At 45.7% G+C, this 19,606-nt stretch overlaps 1 protein-coding gene and 1 long non-coding RNA gene across 6 annotated transcripts in view; one reads left to right on the plus strand and one right to left on the minus strand.

The window, feature by feature from the left end:
- Nucleotides 1–2,100: 2,100 nt before the first annotated feature.
- Nucleotides 2,101–15,347, minus strand: LOC116472386 (uncharacterized). The gene is made up of 5 exons (XR_004249084.2): nucleotides 15,297–15,347; nucleotides 13,459–13,560; nucleotides 8,719–8,954; nucleotides 7,327–7,514; nucleotides 2,101–2,297 (listed from the first exon to the last, which is right to left on the minus strand). It is a non-coding gene; the product is annotated as an uncharacterized LOC116472386 (long non-coding RNA).
- A 144-nt stretch (nucleotides 15,348–15,491) lies between these two features.
- PINX1 (PIN2 (TERF1) interacting telomerase inhibitor 1) overlaps nucleotides 15,492–19,606 on the plus strand; it is a 73,877-nt gene continuing 69,762 nt past the window's right edge. Inside the window, exons 1-2 of one of the 5 annotated variants that reach the window (XM_058442398.1) lie at nucleotides 15,500–15,632; nucleotides 17,815–17,978. In XM_058442398.1, coding sequence (XP_058298381.1) covers nucleotides 17,957–17,978 — 22 coding nt within the window. In that variant the 5' untranslated portion in view covers nucleotides 15,500–15,632; nucleotides 17,815–17,956. Of the gene's footprint in view, nucleotides 15,684–17,814; nucleotides 17,979–19,606 lie in introns of all 5 variants that reach the window. The other 4 variants (XM_032162479.2, XM_058442397.1, XM_032162482.2 and 1 more) reach the window with 4 other exon arrangements.

The raw sequence follows: 19,606 nt of genomic DNA on the forward strand, positions 1-19,606 counted from the left end.
GCCCTTTCTCCTCAGCAGAAGGTTGCCCCAAAGTACCTCCTCTGAGGAGAGAGAAAGGAGAGAGGAGGAGACACAGCTTTCATCAAATGGGGCACCCAGGACTCTGGGGGAGAGAAGGCACGTTCTCAACAATTGGCCCTTTGATCCATCTCCCTCAACGTCCCTGTTCTCTCCATTCCCTTTTCTCCTTCCCAACATTTTCAATTCCGAATCTTCTATACCTGCCTCCTGGGTACGTCCCCTTCAGGGCAGGCACCCAGAGCTCAGGCTTGTCTTTGTCAGAAAAGAGAATGCCATGGAGGATAGAAACACTGAGGGGCAAGTAGAGGGGCCTCTTTCGCTTCCTCCATCACCTGCACCCCACTTTCAGTCTCTCCTGAGAACACGCATGACTCCTGGGCAGGGGTCAGTGACTAGATTATTTCAAGTCCTAATCCAAGATGTTAGAAAGGAATCAGTCACCAATTATACCAAATAAATGCCTCTCTGGGCCTAAGAAGGGGCCAATTTGGGGACACGGACACGTCTACCAGGAAAGAAACAGAAAGCCCCCTCCCATCCACTCGTTTCCAAATCTCTTTTCCAAACCTCTTAGTAAACTGATGAGGAATCTTCAGCTTGCAGAAGGTTCAGCTGTTTAGAGAGAATTTGGGTTCTGCGGAGAAAATATGGGAAGCTCCTACTGGTTAGTTTAAACTATTAATAGAATCCTTCCTAAATTGAGTTCTCATCAAAGGCAATTAGAGAGGACTCTTTTGAATTCTGGCTCTTGGGGAATTTAGGTCTGGGATTTAAGATTCTGCCTCTGTGCCAGCATATAATTGTGCTTGTGAATCTGGACCCTGTCTTAGCCCGTCTGGGCTGCTGTAACAAAATACCATAGACCGGGGGGCTTATAAACAACAGAAATGTGTTTCTGACAGTTCCGGACGTGGGGAGGTCCAAGATCAAAGTGGATTCAGCCTCCGGTGAGGGCTTTCAAGTCATAGACAGTGCCCTCCAGCTGTGAAGAGGCTCCCTTGGGCCTTTTTCTAAGGGTGTTAATCCCATTATAAGGAATCCACCCTCACGGATAATCACCTCCCAAAGGCCCCACCTCCTAATCCCACCGCCCTAGGGCTGGGATTTCAATGCTTGAATTCTGAGGATACACAAACCTTCAGATTATAGCTGACCCTCTTTTCTCTGTGGTAAATGGAGACATTTGGGCTTCCTTGCCCCCTGGTAGTTGGGGTTGCAGGGGGACTATTGTGAGCAAACCCTGTCGCTGAGTAAACTGCTGTCCAGTTTGCACTTGTTGGTGTGCGCACGTGCTTGCGCACACACACACACACATCCACAGGGCTCCCCACTCCCAGGTGGCCCACCCATCAGCCCCCGGGCCCTTGGCCCCAGCCATCTAATCATGCACTATGGAGGCCCATTTGGACACACTTCTAAAGCCAAGGCAAATGGAAGTTGAGCCACTCCTTCCTTTGTGCCCTCTCTTCTTTCCCATCCTGCTTACTGCTTCCTGTCGGCTCCCTCTCCTGCTTACTCTCTCCCAGGCCTGGCCTGATTTCCTCTGCACCCAGGTGGAAGCCCATTGATTTGAATGATGGTCCCTTCTCAGAACCTCAATGCCACAGGCAGGTTGCAACTGCCCCTGGGCGCCAGGGGTGGTTCACCTCATCATCCCCGCCCTAAACTCAGAGAGAGGGGCAAAGAATTCCATGTGGCCTGGGGCCTGCCTGACACCCCCTTGGCTGCTATAACTCTTAAGATTAAGGCTCCTGTTGCTTCATTGTCTAGTGGCTGCCTTCATTCTCAAAAGATGTCTTTTGTCTGGTACATGAGCTGGCATTTTTTTTTTTTTTCTCAGAGTGGTGCTGGGGGCGCATGCACTCCCATAAGTTCACATTCTTTTCCTAGCTCCCCAGCCCCTCACTTTACCTCCATCAAGGCCTTTACCTACATTGCTTCAGGGAAAGACTCGCCTTCCCTGCCCTCCCACTCACAGGCACCAAGATTGCAAAACTGTGAGGCAAGAATGGTTGTAGGAGAGAGGAAGGGAGGGCAAGGGAAGCCCCGTAGCCTTGGGCCACCATCACCTGGCTACTGGAGACACCTTGTCCTTCAGAGCTGCTGCTCGGATCCCCTCCACACCCCTCCACCAGTGCTGGAGAGGGAGCACTGATCTAGCCCAAAGTTGAGTTTCCAGAAGAGGCTGCAGCGTGCATGGGTCACAGAAAGCGGGAGCTGGTCTCACAAATGAAGAAGGGAAGTGGCTTCAGGGGCTCCTTCGACATGACGTCATGCTTAGGAAAAACATATAGCATAAAGCAATATTTAAGGATTTTTATGTACATTGAAAAAAACCCAACTCTACCTGAATTATGCTGCCATCTCCTTATGCAAACTCTCCCCATCCACCTCCTCCTGCATGGGGAATGTGGTCTCAGCATCCAGGGAGGAGCTTTCAAAACTGGCCTAGGAATATGGAAAATCGGATGGATCCTGCCCTCTGCCTGGAAAGAACACAGAGACAGAAGCCAAGAGGAAGAAACAGAACACTCGGAAAATGTTCTCTTTTCTGTTCGTTTCCTGGGAGTAGCTCGTCCTGTATAGTCCCCAACAAAGGGCCTAGAATCATAAAATACTGTTGGATAAGGTCAAGAAAAAATATATGTTCTTTTGGGAAATCAGGTCCTATTACAGCCTGGACTCTCAGGAGGTTTTATTCTCTCCCTTATTCTCCTACTTGGTGAGGGATGGTCCTGGATTTGCTGTTAAGGTTTAGGTCTAATTATGGCTCCTCCCAGCAGAAAACATCCTCACTGCCAGCTGGGTTTCGGCTGGAGAGTGAATCTCCATGTGGGGCGAGCATTGCCCCTCCAAGGGTCACCTTCCCTGGAACCTCTGAGACCATCAATGTGGTCTTCCTTTCCGCGCGCTGTCCGTTCCCTCCCCGCGATCCGCTTCCCTTTCCCGCGCTGACCCTTCCTTTCCCCGCCCTCCCCTTCCCCTCCCCGCCCTCCCCTTCCCTTCCCCGCACGGACCCTTCCCTTCCCTGCCCTCCCCTTCCCCTCCCACGCGGACCCTTCCCTTCCCCGCGCTGACCCTTCCCTTCCCTGCCCTTCCCTTCCCTTCCCCGCGCTCCCCTTCCCTTTCTCGCGCTCCCCTTCCCTTCCCCGCGCTGACCCTTCCCTTCCTCGCGCTCCCCTTCCCTTCCCCGCGCTCCCCTTCCCTTCCTCGCGCTGCTATCTTTTAACCCTACAAGCACACGTGAGGTCAGCTGGATCTTCCCAAGTGCCCTCACTGAGCTGGATCTTCCCAAGTGCCCTCACTGAGCATCAGGCAAGAGTCACAGGTAACAAGTAACCACTAGACAAGGAAATACAAACAGCCGAGCCTCCAGGGCCTTCCCCATGCCCACCTTCCCCCTGCCTGCCTTCCCCCTTCTCCCGCGTGTTCTGAGCTATTTCCTCCCTGGGCCCAGTGGGTTGGCACAGCCGCCAGACACCGTGCCCAAATCTTCTATTTCTCAGCCCCTTCCGTCAATAGCTTGCCGGCTTTTCCAACTAGGCCAAGAGGGACAAATCCCACCAGGCCGTTTCCCTGCCCCTTTCTGTTGCCTCCCAGAACCCTAATTCTTCTCCCCCTGGTGACTGATGCCACAAATAGCCTCGCCTTTTAGGGGAGACCACAACTGCACAGGGGCAGCCATATACTTGTTGTACCAAAATAATCAGTTATTCAAAGAGTTCCAGCTCTGGGATCAGAATGCCTGATCATTATTATAACAGAATGCCTGATTATTATTATTGGCGCTTACTATTCGTAAACTTGTTAATATCTCCATGCTTCAGTGTTCTCATCTTTAAAATGGGGACAATAGTACCACCCCCCTCACAGGGATTTTATGAAGAATAAATAAAATTAGATATATATAAAACATGTCAAACAAAAATGGTTAAATAAAAGTCCATAAGGTTAAATAACTGATAACTTTGCAATATCCACCGCCCCCCCCCCCCCACCCCGGGGCCATCCCACCTGGGTTTCCTAATCTGCCTGGCACCTCTCCCTACCCACTGACTCCCGCCTCAGCCTTTACTCCGAAAACATCAGAGGAAAGTGCTCAGAATTATGCCAAAGGCAGTTCTTGTCCAAACAGAAAGCTCTCACGTGGCTTCTTGTTTCAAAGCTCAGCATTCACCTGGGCTTTGTTATATGGACAGGGGTCCTAGGCCCAGGGAGAAGGAAAGCTTAGGATGGAAACTATTTGGGATGTGGCCACCGTGCTCTGGGGGCTGACTGGGTGAAACACAGACTCATTATCACAACTGCCTGCTCTTCCCTTATCACTTAGAATCCACTTTCGTACGTTTTTCCCCGCCGCCCCCGCCCACCGCCTCCGCTCCGTATTCTCTTTCTCTCCATATTACAGATACAGAAACGAAGCCTCACAGAGGCCAGGTGACCTCCTTCCCTGGGGAGTGGCAGAGTTGTGCCTGGCCTGCTGTGGGCCCCAGACTCATGCTCTTCTCGCCACAGCCCCTGGCCAGCCTGCTGCCTCCCACTCCCAAACTCAACACGCCCCCTCCTGAAAAGCAAAACAGGTACTCACTGACTGCAGTCAGCCCTACATGGAGAACAACTATAGGGAGCCCTGTGGGGTCTAGTTAATGGTGGATGGATGTGCCAGTCCTAGCAACAGCAAAGCAGGAGGAAGAGCTCCTGAGACAGAGAGGGCACTGAAGTGAGTGCTAATGGCAAGGCAGACAGGGCAGAGTGCACAAAAGCTGGAAGGAAGGTCCTTTCCCAGAAGACCTACAGGGAGACATCAGAAAGGCAGGGCGGCTGAAATCATGAAAAAGCATGAGCCCTCGAAGGGAATGAGACTGTAAGGAAAAGAGGAGACCAAACAAGCTCAGGTGATAGCTAAGGCTACACCTCTGGAGGAGAAATAATAGCAAAAGGAGGGAAAACAAAATGCAGGCAATTACCGGGCATGGTGGCTCACACCTGTAATCTCAGTACTCTGGGAAGCCGAGGCGGACAGATCATCTGAAGTTAGGAGTTCGAGACCAGCCTGGCCAACATGGTGAGACCCCCCCGTCTCTACTAAAAATACAACAATTAGGCGGGCATGGTGGTGGGCACCTGTAGTCCCAGCTACTCTGGAGGCTGAGACAGGAGAATCATTTGAACCCAAGAGGTGGAGTTTGCAGTGAGCCAAGATCGCACCGTGGCACTCCAGCCTGGGTGACAGAGCGAGACTGTCTAAAAAAAAAAAAAAAAAGAAGAAAGAAAAGAAAAATGCATGGAATGGCTGGATGCAGTGGTTCACACCTGTAATCCCAGCACTTTAGGAGGCAGAGGCAGGAGGACTGCTTGAACCCAGGAATTCAAGATCAGCCAGGGCAATACAGTGAGACCATCTCTACAAAAAATAATTTTTTAAGAATTAGCCGGGCGTGGTGGTGCTAGCCTGTAGTCTCTGCTGCTCAGGAGGTTGAGGTGAGAGGATCACTTGGGCTCAGGAGTTCAAGGCTGCAGTAACCTATGATCACACCACTGTAGTCCAGTCTGGGTGACCGAGTGACATGCTGTCTTAAAAATTTTTTTAAAAATAAAAGAAAATGTAGGGCAGGCAGAATATGGCAACGAAAGGATTCAGGAAGGTCAGGCAGTGGCAGAGAATGAGTGCCATGGGGCTGGAAGAGACCTTTGGGATTGGAAGGGACCAGTGCACTTTGGAAGGTGCCTATGTCATGACATCTTCACTCTGTGAAGACTATGGAAAAGTGAGGACTTTCCCACCCTCAGTCGCAAAAAACAGCGTTTTGTAAATCTCATCCTCCACTAGAAGTCAAATTTGGGAGTCAGGAGGCATCCCCGTCATCACTGGCTTTGGGTGCGCCATGTAGAGTTGGACTTCAAAGAATCATTTGTTCTGTGAAAAAGGAAGTGGCCCCAAGCAAAAGCTGACATCAGTGAATGAAGCTCTTCACTTCACTGAACGTCACTGTTACCTGGACATGTGGTGTTTACCCTGATGTACGGTTTCTGGTAAACCAAACCTGGAGTCCATGACCAGGCTCCAGGCCTAAGTGAGACTGCTTCTCTGCCTTGAGTCTAACTCCTTCCCCAGGTGGCTGATCTATAAGCCTGCCACACTCGTACTCACAGAGAGGGAGAGGGGTGGAAAGCAAGACGGGCAAGCCTTCCCAGAGAGACAACTCTGGCTCAGCCCATTCCTTTTGCCATCAAAGAGAAAGCCACATCTAGGTGTGTGGCTTGTGACTCTTGCCACCCACAGTGACTTTGACCACTAGAAAATGTGGTCCAATTGGTGTCTTGGAATCTGACCCCATCAGTTCAGTACATTGTTAATTGTCTAACGGAGGAGTAAGCTGGAGGGTAGCCCACAGAATATGTCTTCTTAACCCCACCCCAACTTCTCCCAAGCTACTAACAAATATAAAATGTGGAGTCATGGCAGAGCAGAGCTGCTGCAGACACACAGAGTCCTGCAGAGGACCCAACTGTGGCCAACTGAGTGACACTTTCAACAGCTCCGCATTCACATAGGCATCCTCTAGGGGTCAAGTGGTTTCCAAAATGCTGACAGATTTCTGTCATGGGTGCCTATAATGGGTTTCCAGCATGCCTTGGAGGGAGTAGATGAGATGGAGTTAAATTTCCAGGCAAGACACTTCTGTCCATTCCATGTGCGGACCACACTTTCCACAGTTGCATGCCCCTTTTCTCAAATTAATGAATAGAAGTATTTAAACTATTCTGATATAATAAAGAAGTAACGTGTATTTTTATTATTTAGAAGTTGTGACTATATAGAAATGCATACTGTAGAAAATAAAAGTCTTCTGTAATGTCTTTCCCCCCTCTGCTGAAAATATCAGTATTAACAATTTGGAATAGAGTCTCCCCCAATTTTTCCATGCATATACTAACCATATATGTATGCATAGATAGACTATTATATATACCTATTTTGTATTTAAAAGTGGGATTTTAAAAAATGGGGTGCTACAGTTTTGCAAATGGTTTTGACTTAATATCTCTTGCAACAAAGTTTTTTTTAAAGGGACTATGTATAAATTAACAGTGTATAAATAAGTGTCCTAAAAGACTTATAGATATTCCCTAAAGTAGTGCCTGATGCAAGTATTTGTACTCTATGGTCATGGCCTCCTCTTTATCACCCCCCTCAACCAGCAATAAGCCCCGGCTAGTGATGTAACAGGTCACGATTCTGAAGGGTTCTATGTCCAAAGAAACTCCCCGCCACCACCCAGGAGTCTCTCAGTTGTTACCTACATGGGCATCAGCTGTGGACAGATCAAGACAGTGGCCTTGATGTATAGTTAAAAACAACACAAAACTGTGCGCACTCAAAGCAGGCAAATCATGTACTGAGTTCCTTCTCCATGCCAGCTGCTGTCCTGAGTGGTCTATATCACTTCATTGAAGAGCAATGCATGTATTGTCTTAGTCAGTTCAGTATGCTGTAACAAAATACCAAAGACTGGGTAACACAGTCTTACAAACAACAGAAATTTATTTCTCACAGAAGTCCAAGATCAAGGTGCTGGCAGAATCGGTGTCTGGTGTGGGGCCACTTCTCATTCTCACCGTGTCCTCACAGGGTGGAAGGGACAAGACTCTCTAGGATCTCTTTTATAAGGGCATTAATCCCATTTATGTGGGCTCCACCCTCGTGAACTAATCACCTCTCAAGGTCCCACCTGCAAATACTCTCATATTGGGGGTTAAGATTTCAACATGTAAATTTTAAGGAGGAAACCAATGTTCCATCTATCGCATCTCTAGTACCTTTGAGGTAGGAACCATTGCTATTCTTACATAAACGGGGAAAAGAAAGCATAGGAAATTTAGTAACCTGCCCAAGGTCAACAGCTGGTAAGTGGCAGAGGAAGACATACGTAGAATATGAAGAATAAGAGATGGAGCAGATTAGGCACCAAGAGCTGCTTGTAATTCTCAGGGAAACTGGCAGTGGCCACTTGCAGTATCATGAGGCACCCCATGTGCTCACAGCAACTCCATGGATTAGCAGGTGAGGAATCAGAGAGGGGACATAATTGCAGGTGTCACAGCCAGATTTGAACCCTTAACTTTTGAGCTCATTCTGTTAATTACTGCACCAAGGCAAATCATTATGGGAAGGACAGACTATACCCACAGAGCTCCACAGGCTGTGGAGTGCTTACCTGGAGGGCAGCAGAAGCTAGAAAGAAAGCTTTAGAAGGGGTCAGGGACAGCCAACAGTGAGGCTCAGGAAGTCTCCTTAGATGACTCCAGAATGTTCACCCATAACCACGAGGGTAGAGCCCCCGCCTGACATGATGCTTTCTCACTTAGGATGGGGTCCTTAGCCAGCAGTGCAAGTCTGGAGACCCTCTCAAATGGGTGACTAAATTAGTCACCATCCCTCTCTCCTTTCATCATCTTGACTCCCACCTGATCCCTACACCTTCCTTGTGCAGGTATCTGTCTCCCTGCCCTATCCCCACTGCCCTCTCCTTTGCCACTAGCTGCCCCTGAAAACATTTTAGAATATAAGAAACTAACGTGTCACTATCTCACTCAAAGGTTAGGGAACACTAGTGCAGGACAATAAAGAAAACAGTTAAAAGACAGTGAGGAAATCAGGTTTTTCTTTTGACATAATAATGCTAATTTGGATACCTGGGTGTGATTTTTGATGGTTAGGATTTATAGGTGTTCACAGTCCTTTTGTGATGGCTACAGCTTGACATCACACAATGTTGACAGGAAGTATGAATAGAGAAGGAATCTCAGGCCGGAATTGCTGCCAGGAAGCCAGAAGGCATCCCTGGTCTGCGATTAATATAGAGCCTTCTTTTCTTCACACTGCTCTTGGCTAGAGTTTGTCTTCTTTGAACTTCTATAACATACAGAAACTGCAAGAGAAGACAAGAAAAATGATTACAGGAGCCCTAGGGGATGAGAGCCCTGAGTTGGCATTAACTGGGCATAAGACTTTAACAAAAACATTATCACTGACAAATTCTTCTGACCCAGAGACACAAGCAACAGAAAGCTGAGTTTAAAGCAGATTGCAGGGGCAACAACCTCACAAAATCTGAGACATTCCCCCTAGGGGATGGGTAAATAAACCTGTTGTCAATCATCTATTTCCAGTGTGTTGGACTGAGTGGGCAGGCCTTTTACAACATGACAATAGGACTATCAGAGAAAGTGAGAAAGTCTCAGGTAGGGGCTGCAGGAAAAACCCTCCATGGAGTGACGAGCCTTCTGTTCTTTGGGCAGTAGCAACTGGATTGATACGTTTGGGGAGTGTATGCAGAAGCATAGGAGAGGTCATCCAAAACTTCGTGGAAAAGTCATATTATGCATGGATTTCAATTTTTTTGCACCAAAATACGCTTGTAATAACTTGTTATCATGTGTTTGAACATGATCTAGTTTGAGGCGCTAAGACATCAATTTGAAAGAGCCCCCTTTCAGAACAACATGAATTCTGCTAAAATTGAATCAAGAAGAAACACCAAATTTATGGTGAAGTTTGGGTGGAATGGTGAAATCAATGACGCTTTATAAAAAGTTTATCGGGACAATGTCCCAAAGAAATAAGCAGTTTACAAGTGGATAACTTACTTTAAGAAGGAACAAGACAATGTTAAATATTACACCTGCAGTGGTTGACCATCCACATTAATTTGCAAGGAAAAAAGTGAGCTTGTTGATGTACTAATTGAAGAGGGCTAATGATTTACAGGAGAAACAATAGCCAAACCATAGACGTCGCAATTGGTTCAGTGTATACAACTCTGACCAAAAAATTAGAGTTGAGCAATCTTTCCATTCTATGGGTGCCAGAACTATTGCACCCAGATCAGCTGCAGACAAGAGCAGAGCTTTCACTGGAAATTCTAAGCAAGTGGAATCAAGATCCTGAAGCACGTCTTCGAAGAACTGAAATAGGAAATAAACCACAGCTTTACCAGTACAATCCTGAAGACAAAGCACAATCAAAGCAATGGTTACCAAGAAATGGAAATGGTCCAGTCAAAGAAAAAGTGGACTGGTCAAAAGCCAAGGTCATGGCAACTGTTTTTTGGGATGCTCACACACAAAAAGATGCCACAGGCTGCATCAGTTGTCTTTAGGCAAATTGGAGAAATAACCCAAAATGTTGGTGAGGGAAGGATGCAGGAGAGACCTACAGCAAATACCAATGGCAGAATCAGCTTGAAATACATGAAAAAAAAAAAAGCTCTCCTCTTCCTTTACCCTGCCTCCCCCAACATCTACAATATACACAAATCTACTAAAATTTAAGATGCTCTTTCAAATGTTTAGTTTTTTTTTCAACAGCAGTCGTTCAGAGCACATGATATTTTATTTTTCTGCATCATGTCATTTCAGGTTTATCTGTCATCACTAAAAAAAAAAAAAAAAAAAAACATTGATTCTGTAACTGCCTGATGGGTTTCTCTTGCAGGCAACCCAGGTAGACCTGGTTTATCAAGACAGGGGAATTGCAATAGAAGGTTTAATACACATAGAGCCAACTAAATGGGAGACTGGAGTTTTATTATTACTCAAATAAGCTGTCCCAAAAATTCAGAGACTGAAATTTTTATACAATAGTTTGGCAGGCAGGGGGCTAGGGAATGGGGAGTGCTGATTGGTTGGGTTGGGGATGAAATTATAGTAATCAAAGCTCTCCTCTTGCATGAGTCACTTCTTGGGTGGGGGCCACACGACCAGATGAGGCAGTTTACTGGCCCGGGGGGGCTCCAGCGGATCCATCAGAATGCAGAATGTTTTGGTCTATTATAAAACACTAATCTTAGGTTTTATAATAGTAATGTTATCTATAGGAGCAAATAGGGAGGTTAGTAGTCTTGTGGCCTCTGGCTGTATTATACCTGAGCCACGGTGGGGCTGTTTCAGGGAGGGGCTGTTATCATCCTTGTTTTTAAAATTAAACTATAAACTAAATTCCTCCCAAAGTTAGTTCAGCCTACCCCCAGGAACAAACAAGGACAGCTTGGAGGTTAAAGGCGAGATGGAGTTGGTTAGGTCAGGTCTCTTTCATTGTCATAATTTTCTGACTGTTACAATTTTTGCAAAGGTGATTTCAATTCAAAGGCAAAATTTGGTTTGTCGGCTTAAAACCTTTACAGTTCTAATTTGCCAGTTACAGATAGAATGATTCTACTTTTTAAATGCTTGACTTTTGTAAGTACTCACAGCTAGTATACAAATTGTAAATCATTTGAAATAGTCAAAGAGTATTAGGAATTTCTGCTTCCGGCCATGATGGAGTAAAGAAACTGGATTTACCCTTCCATCTTCACTACAAAGCTGGGAAAAATAGACAAAACAATGGTTTTGAGACATTGAGCAACAGGCAGTGAAGAACTGCAATCCTAACAATTTGGTAATAAAGGAGGTGGGCCCTTTGATAGCCCTCATTCCTGGCCTGAAGAGTTTCCAGGCTGCAGCACAGGGAGAAGGAACTCAGACAGAACCTGGAGGTCTCACTGAGCTAAGGGGACAAACATCAAGGAAGCTAGGATTCTTGGGGCCAAGTGTCAGAGAGAAGAGAACTATACCAAGGGAAACTCCAGATATTTGCAGAAGGGTCCCCTCAAGTCTTCAAATGAAGATTGAGCAGCACTTGCACTGGAGGAAACTACTGGGAAAGAACCACCAGAGACAAGCAGGCGGAAAAATCCCCAGAGCTCACACAGGGCCAAAAGCAACTTGCGTTTCCCCAGTGGAAATAATTTCTAAACACATGGAGCAACAAGCAGAGTCCTTGATAGGGTGCTGCTTTAACAGTGGGACCAGATTATAACTAAACTTAAAGACTATTGTGGGCCCATCTAGCAAAGCTTACACAAAGGGCTCGCAAAGGCCACATTTTCCCCAAGGGACGTAACTGTATCCCAGAACAAAATATTTGAAGGAATACAAAAGCCTTCAGCCCCCAATAAAGTAACACTCACAATGTTGGATGTAAAATAAAAAGGTTACCAGGTGTGAAAGACACAGGAAAATATGACTCACATCGAGAAGAAAAATGTACCAAAAAAAAAAAAAGCATCAGGAAGATCAAACAATAACCCATAACCTTACCAACTAGAAAAGGTTTTCAGTTAAGAATTAGAGTATTACCTTTTAGACTTTAATTTAATATGTATTTTTAATCACTGATATTAAATGAACTATGAATGACCAAACCATTGGTATAACTTGGGTGTCCTAGAGATTTTTTCCTTTTTATGTATCTTAAGCACTTTCTCGTGTGTATTTCACTTTTCTGCTTGTAAGAACCAACATTCACTTGGCTTACCTTATGTAATAGGAGGTATATTAGAAATGTGAAAAGGAAATATGACCCTCAGCTAAATGAACCAAGGGAGGAAAAAAGACAAATAATTGGACCTCACAGGGAGTGAAGGACCAAGAGTGCAGCCAGGCTCTGCAAGCAAGTTCGCTGGGGCCCCAGGGCCTCTCCAGCACCTCAGCAGAAGCTGTTAGTGAATGAGTGTTCCCTCTGATGCTCTGCCTTAGGGAGACCTACCCCTTATTATCTCAGTCTTCCTTCTCTTCATACATCTTTTGGCTTCTTCTGTTGTACAGAATAGCTTCTGGCCTGGATCACTCAAATCTGTCCTACATGCCTGATTAGCGTTGCCTATTCTAGAATTTCATATAAATGGAATCATATACCATGTACTTCTTCCACTGAGCATCATGTTTTTGAAATTAATTCAGGGGCCAGTGAAATTTTTCTTAAAGGATCAGACAGTAAATATATTAGGTTTTGGGGGCCACACAGTCTCTCCCAACTACTTAGTTCTGCTGGTGTGGCCAGAAAGCAGCCAAAAAATAGATAAATTAATGAGTGTTTATCTATTGTTTAGCTGCTTTCTGGCAACATCAGCAGAACTAAGTACTTGGGAGAGCCAACTACCTGTGTAGAAAAAAAAAAAAAAAAAGAGAACCTACTTTACCCTTGAGTCCATTCATACCTTTGCTCATGTCATCGACTGTTATGCAAAGAAAGGTCTGTGGATCACTGGTACCCACATCTTTAGACCTTGTTAGAAATGCAGAATCTGGCCCACACCTGTAATCCTGAAACTTTGGGAGCTGAGGTGGGAGGACCACTTTAGCCCAGGAATTTGAGACCAGCCTGGGAAACATAGGGAGATTCTGTCTCTACAAAAAATAAAAATAAAAAAATTTAGCTGGATGTTGTGGCACATGCCTGTAGTCATAGCTACTCAGGACACTCAGGTGGGAGGACTGCTTAACTCAGAGAGGCAAACGCTGCAGTGAGCCATGGTCACACAATTACTCTCCAGCATGGGCAACAATAGTGAGGCCCTGTCTCAAAAAAAAAAGGCAGAATCTTAGACTCACCCTAGGCCTGCTGAATCAGATGCGCATTTTAACATGATCTCTGGGTGACTGGCATGCACAGTCATGTTTGTGAAGCATTGCCCAAGGGAGTCTGCTAAGAGACTGAAGGACAAGATGGAATGGGTTACATTGGATCACCTTCTTTTAACAAGTGCAATTTCCACTCCAGCTGGCCATTTAAAATACAAACAAGATTCTGTAATTTTTTTTAAATCACAAACTTGATAATATTCTTTTTCAGTAGATGATCTCCATTAATATTTCATAGCCACACAGAATGCTGGGGTTGAAACAAAATTTGGAAACCATCCTGCATTCACCAAAAGGCAGAGTCCCTTCTACAATATTCCTCTGTGGCCTCTAACTGAGCATTTCCAGGAGACACCTCATTGTAACACAAGATCCAATGATAATTCAACCATTTGCCACCTGAACAATGGCAACAGGCCATAAATGTCTGCTTCAATCTTCTTGACCATCTTAGAGACAAAATTAACTTTCTGAAATCATATACCAACACAGGAGGTGCTTGAAAAACTCTGATTTCCCGACTAATTCAGTATTCTCCATTCTATATAACTACCTTCTACTCTCTCTGGCATAATCAAATAGATCTACTAATTATCCTGAGATTTTTGTGATCTTGCCTTCCTGAGTCCGATACCCTACTTTTAACCTTGTTCCCTATGTCACAATGTCACAGCTTTCCTGCCTTGGCTGGGAAAATTCCATTCACTTGCCTCCCCTCACCGCCCCCGCCCGAGTATTCACTGATAGCTATAAGCATCCTTTTGTGTTTCTTCTAACTTTTATGAAACTAGAGTTTACTTTTTCTTCCAGATTCCTAGTTGAAGGGAGAATTTAATTGTAAACAAGAATGTAGTCCTTCAGTTGCTTTTCTTGGCACCTGAGTGGTGCTCTTTTTACCTTCCTTTTATGTAGGAAAGGCTTCTGTGTGCACTGTCACCTGAAGTTTACTGGAGAGTCACTCATCCAAAAACATGTCTTTACCATACTTAAAAGTGTTATAGCTAGGAGCTTATTAGAACTCCCCTGGAGACAGGGACACTTTAAATAAATTTTGCAAACGTCTATGGAGCCTTACCATACTCACATTATTTTCGAGGTGCTGGTACGAATACAGAAAGGGATATAATAAAGGCAACCTTCCAGTGTGTGCACTGTGGTGGAGAAAATAAATAAAACCTTTGCCTTGTTGAAGGCAACCCATTATGTAAAGAGGTAACATTTTCCCCAGAACTAGTTACCTATGGGGTCCCACACAAAAACCGATAGATAGCAGACCTATCTTCTGATATCTTTTCTACTATCTATCTATCATCTGTCTATCTATTTATCTATCTATCATCCATTTGTTTATCTATCTCAGAAAGCAGAGGTAGGGTATGAGGAAGAGATGGGACATTACAGTGCAAAGACCACCCCTCCAGCCAAGTTTTTCAAACTCTTTGTCCATACAACATCGATGACCCTAAGTTCAGCTCTTTACACATTTCTTTTTTTTATTATTATTATACTTTAAGTTTTAGGGTACATGTTCACAATGTGCAGGTTTGTTACATATGTATACATGTGTCATGTTGGTGTGCTGCACCCATTAACTCGTCATTTAGCATTAGGTATATCTCCTAATGCTATCCCTCCCCCTTCCCCCTACCCCACAGCTCTTTACATATTTCTTTTCCCCGTGAGGCTGAGCTGCTTGAGGGCAGGTCACATCTTTCCACTACCCTCCTTGCTTGCACCTAAGGCTTCCTGATGGAGACCCACGTGAGCGCATGCTCCGCGGCAGACACGCCCAGGCGGGCTTTACTCACATCAATCACTTAGTGCGCACACTCCCTCTAGCCAATGAGCGAATACGTACTCCTTTCTCCACCTCCCGCAGGGAGGCCACCGCCCCCTCAGTCCCTGTCCGGTCACCGCCCCAGGTTGCTCCGCCCTGCTCCGCCCCCTCGCCGCCGCGTGCTAGAGGAGCGAGTCGCGCGCCACTGACGTCACCAGTACGCGCCACGTCCGCTGCAGTACGCAGGCGAGGGAGTTAACGCACGTTTTGATTCTCGTGGCGTCTGCTGCCCGCCCGGTGGCCGCAGTCACCCAGGTCCAGAGGCCGCGGTATCACAGGTTCTCCGACATGTCTATGCTGGCTGAGCGTGAGTGTCGGAAGCGGAGGCCCGAGCCGGGCGCGTCAGTGAAGATGCCGGGTGACGCACGGCAGCCCCGAGTGCCTGGGAGCTCGGGTTCCCGGCGCGCCTAGCGCATGGGGTCGGGGGACCGGGGAGCCGAGCCCGGCTCTGATTGTCCTGCTCGCCGCAGAGCTCCCCGAAAGTTGGCCGCAGGTCTGGTAGTGCGAAGGACCGCGAGTGTCTCCCGGAGACGCCGTCCTCAGAATCACCGTGGGGCGCGCGCGAAGTGGGTCAGAACACCGGGTCCCGGGACTGGCCCCGCCGCCGCCTTTTGTGGGGACCCGGACTGGTTGCTTCACTCCCCCGGACCTCAGCTTCCTCAGGTTAAAAAGAGAAGGTTGAGCAGAAGGATCACTTCAAACTGTAATCACATTGTCCAAGATGTCTTGGACCCAGAAAAAGAAAAAGCAAAGGAGTTAGAAGTCTCAAATATGGGACATCAGCCACTTAGCCGGGGAGTGCAGGGCTAGTGAGTAATTCTAAGTGAGACTGGCGTTTTTGACCTTGTTAGTTGGCCACAGCGCCCCGTCCTGCCTGTTTACCTTTGACATTTACCTTCACTTTGTGGAGTCGGTGAAACCCCTGTCTCTGGAGAGGCTGCTGAACTTCTGAATTGTACCTGTAGCTAAGGTCGCTTGCCACCAGATGGCAGTCATGCTTTGATCCTGAAAAGCGGGTCCTTGGCGAGTTGTATAGTGAGCAAAGAACAGAAACAGCTTATTTAACAGATCAACCAGACCAGCACAGGGATTTTGTGAAATAAATGCTGTTAGCACTCTCTTTTCTAAGAGGATGGAGGACTAGGAGCACAAAACGAAATGGGTCAGGCACCATCCCGATTTTACAGGGGCAGAAATTGACGTTCAAAGGAAAATAATTTGCCTCTAGTCACTGAGCTAGAAAATGGCAAAATTGATCCAGTTGTCTCTGTATGTTTATATTCTTGCCAGTCAGACCAGCAGAGACCCACAGAAATGAGTATGTTTTAGACTGAACCCGTGGGTTCTGTTTTTTCACCAGTAAAAAAAATGAGGAGTCGGGTTTGAGCCTAGATAGCTAAGATCTCTTCTGATTTTCGTATTCTTTGATGTTTGCCTAATTCAGCATGCACTTGGCGACTTTGGCCCTAGTTCTGCTATTCATTTGTGTCTGTTCCTTTGATCAGTGTTTGTGAGGCCACTAAAATCTTTCACTATGTTTATCCCTAGGTGGCCTTAAATCAATGAGATGGTGAACATGAACATAGATTGAAAAGTCTGAAGTATAGAGATGTACAATGCTATTTGTAGACATCAGTAATTCAGATTACATGATTTCAAGAGGGTGTTTTCAGTTCTCCTCAACGTTATTCCGAATTGTCAAATCCTTGTCATTATAATGTGTAATATTTTTGTGTTTTCTTTTTCATAATTTGCTAAATGGATATAGCATCTTCTGTAATTAGATACTTAGGATTGACGTTGTTAAGAAGAAAAACCTTAGACAAATTACACAGAGTTTGACTGAGCAAAGAATGATTCAAGAATTGGGCAGGCTTCAGAACTAGAACAGGTTCTAAGAACTACAGCCTGCTATGAGGTCAGGCAATATTTATGGATCGTAAACGGAAGTGAGGTACAGAGACAACTTGGTTAGGGTTACCGCTCTGATTTGCCTATTTGAATCAGCTGGCTGCCTGTGATTGAAGCTCGGCTGCTGTAATGGACTGACACTCAGTTATATGTTACAAGAGTATACTCCTACGATAGGCTTTCGCTCCCTTTAAGTTCTAACGTAGGTTGTAGTTCCTTATGTAAGGAGTCAAGTACGGAGGCCTCCTCAGGGCAAATTTAATTTAGTGTAACAATTCTCTCCTGATCAACCTCTGAACTTTGAGAGATTGTTTAAAACTTCTGCCCCTGGCTCCTGGGACTCAACACGCCCTTCAGAGTAAATGGGATCCTAGCATAAGTCATGTGGTATTGAGCTGTTGTGTGGATGGTTTTTATTGGATTTGCCCCAAAAGTATCCGAACAGACCCATTTACAGTTAGATCTCCACATAGGAGTACCTGCTAGAGGATGGTTAAATACATCCCAAATAGTGATTCTGCAGATTCAGGGCATTCTACCTGAGGCCAAGCGCCATGCTGTAAACACTGCTGTTCCAGATGGTGTCAAGGGTCCCCAAGATCATCCCCACATTCAGTGACGTGCTGGAGGATTCAGGCACAGGACTCAGCATATAGTCGCACTGACTGCTAAGGTTTATTACAGCAAAAGGATGCAGAGCAAAGCTGGCAGAAGGAAAAGATGCATGCGGGCAAAGTCCAGGGTAAGCCAGGCGTCAAGCTTCCAGAGCCCTCCCCCAGGGAGTCACACATGACACGCTTGATTCCTCCAGTAGTGAGTTCTGAGAGCAAATGTGGAATGTTGCCCACCAGGGAAGCTAGTGAGAGACTCGGTGCCAGGGATTTCCTGGGGGCTGGTCACATAGACACCCTCTACCTGGGAGGCACCAAAATTCCAGGCTCGCAGAAGGAAAGCAGGCGTTCAGCATAAACCGTATTATTTGCATAGACAGGCACAATGAGCCGCTCTTACCAGTTCTGCGAATGGTGGGAACCCTTGGGTTCCCTGTTAGAAACAGGGCTTTCAAAGAATAGCAGTCAGGCCTGCTGTGTTAGTGAACAAAGCTGAGATCTGATCACAGAACAGACCGTGGCATGAGAATTACAGAGGACATGTAAAAGGTGATCCAATTGGAAGAGCTCAGAGGCAGTCTTTTCCTTACCATGATTTTCCACACCTGGAAACCTGGGTGACGTTAGAGCCGGGAAATATTTCAGGGAAGCAGGGTTCTGGTCAAGTAAGTCTGGGAAGCATGGCAGGCCTGCTGTGGCCTCCTCTAAGAGGATCTGCACATTTGCATAGTAAAGTTCCCGGGAGATTCTTCAATATTAAATTTAGTTTAACCCAGTGTTACTCGTTTTCAATGGGAAATTGCCCCCGCCCCCCACCTCAACATCCTTGTTTGGAAACACTGGTGTGATCCCATTGATTGAAGCTAACTGCCATTTCACCAGGGGAGAGGAACTGACTTCGAATAGTTAATCTCTTGTGTAGGCATTGTAGTTTATTTTATATAAGTATGTAATATGAAGCGTGTGCAGTTCTTATTGCAGAGTGTGAGCTTATTCTCAAAACTATCTCCTTCATACAAGCCCTAGTCAAAGACCCCTGGCAAGCACTGCATAGACACATGAACTCTGACACACTGATGCCAGCTTGCATATAGAATACTGGCTAACAGGCTTCTCTCTGGTGTGTTGTTCATTAGCAGAGGCAGTGTTATGCTGAGTATTTGCCAAGATAAGTAAAGTGGTAATTTAGATGGAACATTTTTAGGTCACCTTTTTTTTTCTACAAAACACTACAAATACGAGCCCAACATGTTTTGCTTTGTTAAGGGCCTTTTTTCTGCCTGTGTATTTGTAAAGGGTTTCCTATTTTTGCTGGAGTGTGCATAGTTACGGGCCTTTATTGATTTTATGCGTGGCACAATGAGCCCCTTTGACAGGGGGTCATGTTATTTTTAAATTATGTGATGAGATGGGCAAGGTAGGAGGGGTTGTGTTGATGGTGAGAAAATGTGCTTATATTGATGTGGCAGATAAATGATAATGACACCTCCAAATTTCTCAATTGGCCACAGTCTACTTTTGGGTTTCATATTCTTGTTCTTTGAACCTTTGGAGTTCTTTATTTTTGCCATAATTTTCCTTAAAACTACAGTGATAAACTCGAGTTCATAATGATCAGTAATTTAGATGCATTAAAAAAAGTTGGTTTGATGAGATTCAAAGCAGTTCCCTTAATTCATTTATAGTCCTTCCTTTTTTCCTGTCCTTCTTCTTTCCTCCTTTCTTCCCTCTTTCCATTCTTTTTTATCATTTATTTCAT

This window comes from Hylobates moloch, unplaced genomic scaffold, assembly GCF_009828535.3.
Source record: "Hylobates moloch isolate HMO894 unplaced genomic scaffold, HMol_V3 SCAFFOLD_8, whole genome shotgun sequence".
In the NCBI taxonomy this organism is placed as follows: Eukaryota; Metazoa; Chordata; class Mammalia; order Primates; family Hylobatidae; genus Hylobates; species Hylobates moloch.